The sequence below is a fragment of the Etheostoma cragini genome, chromosome 5, assembly GCF_013103735.1.
Source record: "Etheostoma cragini isolate CJK2018 chromosome 5, CSU_Ecrag_1.0, whole genome shotgun sequence".
NCBI classification, from domain to species: Eukaryota; Metazoa; Chordata; class Actinopteri; order Perciformes; family Percidae; genus Etheostoma; species Etheostoma cragini.
The window spans coordinates 121,923-126,477 of record NC_048411.1 but is presented as its reverse complement, the minus strand read 5'-3'; the positions used below and the strand labels follow the sequence as shown (position 1 = coordinate 126,477).

At 44.0% G+C, this 4,555-nt stretch overlaps 2 protein-coding genes across 4 annotated transcripts in view; one reads left to right on the top strand and one right to left on the bottom strand.

Annotated features, from left to right (window-relative positions):
• rchy1 (ring finger and CHY zinc finger domain containing 1) overlaps positions 1-2,210 on the top strand; it is an 8,898-nt gene extending 6,688 nt beyond the window's left edge. Inside the window, exons 4-7 of the mRNA XM_034872202.1 lie at positions 1,048-1,291; positions 1,508-1,639; positions 1,685-1,897; positions 1,981-2,210. Of these exons, the coding sequence (XP_034728093.1) occupies positions 1,048-1,291; positions 1,508-1,639; positions 1,685-1,786 (478 nt within the window). The 3' untranslated portion in view covers positions 1,787-1,897; positions 1,981-2,210. The remainder of the gene's footprint in view (positions 1-1,047; positions 1,292-1,507; positions 1,640-1,684; positions 1,898-1,980) is intronic.
• A 603-nt stretch (positions 2,211-2,813) lies between these two features.
• Positions 2,814-4,555, bottom strand: part of LOC117945092 (protein distal antenna-like) — a 2,308-nt gene continuing 566 nt past the window's right edge. The window contains exons 2-3 of one of the 3 annotated variants that reach the window (XM_034872353.1): positions 4,024-4,106; positions 2,814-3,930 (exon numbers count right to left, since the gene is read on the bottom strand). In XM_034872353.1, the coding sequence (XP_034728244.1) occupies positions 3,307-3,930; positions 4,024-4,106 (707 nt within the window). In that variant the 3' untranslated portion in view covers positions 2,814-3,306. Of the gene's footprint in view, positions 3,931-4,023; positions 4,335-4,555 lie in introns of those variants that run through there. The other 2 variants (XM_034872355.1, XM_034872354.1) reach the window with 2 other exon arrangements.

Genomic DNA, 4,555 nt, shown 5'->3' with positions numbered 1-4,555 from the left:
GCTGTTGTCCTGTTGTCCTCTCTGTCTGCTGTTGTCCTCTCTGTCTGCTGTCATCCTCTCTGTCTGCTGTCGTCCTGTTGTCCTCTCTGTCTGCTGTTGTCCTCTCTGTCCGCTGTTTTCCTCTCTGTCTGCTGTCGTCCTGTTGTCCTCTCTGTCTGCTGTTGTCCTGTTGTCCTCTCTGTCTGCTGTTGTTATCTCTGTCTGCTGTTTTCCTGTTGTCCTCTCTGTCTGCTGTCGTCCTGTTGTCCTCTCTGTCTGCTGTTTTCCTGTTGTCCTCTCTGTCTGCTGTCGTCCTGTTGTCTTCTCTGTCTGCTGTTGTCCTCTCTGTCTGCTGTTGTCCTGTTGTCCTCTCTGTCTGCTGTTGTCCTGTTTTCCTCTCTGTCTGCTGTTGTCCTGTTGTCCTCTCTGTCTGCTGTTGTTATCTCTGTCTGCTGTTGTCCTGTTGTCCTCTCTGTCTGCTGTTGTCCTCTGACTGTCCATCACACACATAAATTGGCGAACATCATATTTGTAATCCATGGCTCAATTCAAGCAAAATAATTTGACTCCCCGTTCACTACCGTTCATATTTTTCAAGAAAGATATTTCCCATGGACCGGAAGTAGAAGGGCGTGACTTTGGCTCTCTTTACCTAAGGAATAAATCTCATCAGCGCCACTGAGCCAATAAGCATGCAGTATGCTTCTTCCAAGATCTACCAATGCCTGTGATTGGCTGTCTAACGTTACACGTCGTAGAGACACGCAGGAAAACCTCTACGTTACACAGAGACGGGGCTCACTTAGTAGGTGCTGAAAATAATAAATAGATGTGTGCTGTAATGTAAAATGTTGTAATTCTGTTTTTGTTTCATAAAATTGATATAAAAAAAGTTTTTTATGAACCGTAACAAAGTCACGGTAATGGTACTGGTATTGAATATTTTATGAACGCTACCCAGCCCAGGAAACAGCTACCTCTACCTCCAGTTAAAGACAGATGTTACTGATTCTAGCTCCATGCATTGGACAAACATCTAAACACACCGCCCACACAAAGATGACACAGGGCAGGTTTCAAATCAGGTGTGGTTCAGGTGATCCATCTGATCTCTGACCTGCTGCATGTATACGTTACTACAGTCCTTACACACCTGCAGCAGAGTGAGCTCTTCCACTTCCTTTGGTTTAGAGCGTACCGCTGCCCCCTGTGTATGCACTCTGCCTGGAACATGGAGGACCACTGGGATCAAATCGACAAAGAGATTGCCCAGTCACCAATGCCCACTGAATACCAGGGTGCTACTGTCAAAGTAAGACCTCAATAATACAATAACCTGCACAATTAATCGTTTAGGTAAAAGAAGGGTTGAATTACTGATTGATCAGAATCTATTTTTTTTTTTAAATGCCCACATTTTGCATTTCATTCATTCCAATTGGTACAATTTAATTAAGATGGACTTGGGTGACTGGGTTTATCTTTACATAATCTATAATCCATTACTTTTGTTTTTTTCGAACTACAGATTATATGTAACGACTGCCAAGCCCATTGCACGGTGCCTTTCCACGTGTTAGGGATGAAGTGCAGCGGCTGTGGCTCATATAACACAGCACAGGACGGAGGACTGATCCAGCAGCCTGAGCAGCAGCAGCCTGACCAGGACGCTGGGAGCGAGGCAGAGACAGGCTTAGAGCCTGAGGAGCAGCAGCAGCCTGAGCAGGACGCTGGGAACGAGGCAGAGACAGAGCCAGACGCAGAGCCAGAGCAGCTGGATCAGCCTCTGTCACCCACGCTACCCTAACCACACTGGGGGACTTTGTACTAACTTCCATTGAGTGTAATGATAGACTGAGCCAATATTCCTGTATTCCACAAAATACCAGAAAAAGGAGTGCGATGGTGATTATGTTCAGTGGGAGTAGTGATTCTAGAGTCCTAGAGAGAAACAAAGTGTCTACCCTGTTCTCTCTGTCCACGGTGGGAAATCGGTAGCAGGAGAAGTTAACCCTCTTCTTTTTATGTTGTTTATGGAGAAGAAGATCCAGGAAATGAGCAGGGGGAAATGAAACACAACCAAGCCACGGCCAAGTGGCGATTTTTCGAGAGGTACACGTCAGGCTACAGCGTAGGTTTGTGTCTCCACGTACCTACCTACGTAGCAACGGCATAGATTTTACGCAGAATTATAAATCAAGCTTAACACACATTCAAACCTGAAGGCAATTCCCTCTGTGGGCTCATCAAGGATTAAACCAGAGTTGACTTTGTGTTTGAAAGGGTTAATTAATTTGTATTGATCGACTCGGCTGCACAACCCAGGTCACACTGTGAAACGAGGAGCTACAACACACTAGTTCTGGTGGAGTACAGCTGGGCTGGAGTACAGTATGTGACAATGTTAGCTGTTAATAAGAGTCTAAACCCCATGCACGTTACCTGAGGCTCCCGGTTCTGATCCAAGTTGGGTCTAGATTGTCATGACTAGGGCTGGGCATCAAGAACCTGGTCAGTTTTTGAAAACTAAGAAGATGTCAGTACGGTCTGTAGCATTGGAAATATGTGAAGTGTTGGTTCTTCTTTATAATAATCTAATGTCACTTAATTACAACTTCAGCACATGCACATATTGAGTAGACAGTACTGTCATTTGTGGGATGGTTGCTGTGACACGGGCCTCTATTCTGGTACCATTTGCTTCTTGTTTCTGTGGTCCTTGCGGAGATAACGTTATTTTACCTTTACAGTGACAGTCATACAAACTCCCAATAAACATTTTACTTAACTACTTGTAACAGGTGTGTTGTCTTCTGAACATTTTAACACATGACATTTTTAGCTGCTCCTTACGAGTACATTTAAGATGTTACATTTCCATTGTATTTGTAAAGCAGTCATGCACACTAGCACCATTATAAGAATATTAGAACCAATGAGGGACATGTTGAATGAAAGTTAAATACCAGTGTGGTGGGGATATCTTTGACTTGATATTGCAATGTGTTGCAGCTGGACGAAAACCTTGGATGTCCAAAACTGTTGCTTTTCAGGAAATGGAAGGAAAAAAAGAGTTTGGGTTACCAAAACAATTCATTTATCAGTCTTAATCTGTAAAGTGTCTTGAGATAACTGTTATGATTTGATACTATATAAAAAGTAATTTAATTCATGAAAAGAAATTAAAATGACAAAATATAGAGATAAGGTTTCTACCAAGCCGCAACGGAATGAAAAAGTATTCACACAGCCCGACCTATATGTACAGCAAAAACATGGACAGAACCAGCAACTTGTATGACTATGAAAGTGAAATGGATGGTAGGATCAAATGCTGTCTCCTCGAGGGGGTTTGGACTCGGGGGTGGAAAACTGGAAAGTGAAACAGACAGGGGCACTATTCAGGGCGGTATCAACGGGGATTGTCAGGGACGGAGCTGTGGAGAACGGCCGAGGTGTTGGGTTGATGATGTCTGGAGGAGAGGGTGGAGTGGCTCCCAGGGGGAATCTTTGGTATGTGGTGGTGGTGAGTGGAGGTTGATTTGTGCCACTAACAACTAGTGAGACCTCTGGATCTGGCATCACGTGCACAGTGTCAGCTATGGTTGAGTCCTGCTCATGATCAGAATATGGCATGTCCTGAGAAATGTCCACGCCCAGAGCAGTTTGGGAAGGCTCATCTGGATTGAGTTGCGACGCGTCAGCATCGGTGGAGGTTTGTGGGTCCTCGGGGTATGGCAGGACCTTCTCCAGGGTGGCTGGAGACTGCCCTGCTTCTGCAGAGGGAAGCAGGACAGCAGCACCCTCCGTAGCATTAGGCATGTCTGCCTCTGTATGCGCTGGCTGCACGGGTTCCTGGGAAGGCCCAACGTGGGTGGCAGTCTCCTCTGATGAATTCGGCTCACTGGATTCTGATGACTCCGATGAATCCTCACCCTCACTCAGGCAGATCTGTTTTCATAATAACGCATTAGCTGAACATTTCCCTACAAGACCTTTTAGATTGTTTCATAGTGCTAGCAGCAGAATAACAGAGCTACTCACTGGTTTGGTCAACGCCACAGTCACCATGAGGAAAGCACAAAGTGAAGTCCTGAGAATTGCCATTGCGGTCTCTCCTTTGTTTGCTGAAACAAACAAGCCGTAGGCCCTAGATTGGTAAATTGGTGGAATGTACGTTTTTCATCTATTCCCCTGCATTTAAGAGGAAAATGTTGTACTTTTAACTTCACTACATTCATCTGAGCGCTCCAGTTAATAGTTATTTTGCAGCTTAATCTTTATACAAAACATATGATCACCTTCTGAAACATGATGCATTGTTGATCCAGTGAGAAAAATAATTTAAGTCCGGAATTGAGTCAAAAATTGTAATATTTTATTTTATTAAAAAAAAAAAATCTGCCAAGTGGATTAGAAAATATCAAAACCTTTTCAATGTCCATCTACTTTTTTCAACAATTTTCTAATTTTCTTTCTTGACATTAACATTGAGGGTGTTCCATAACAAACTACCCAATACTTTTTATAGAGAGAGAGAGAGAGAGAGAGAGAGAGAGAGAGAGAGAGAGAGAGA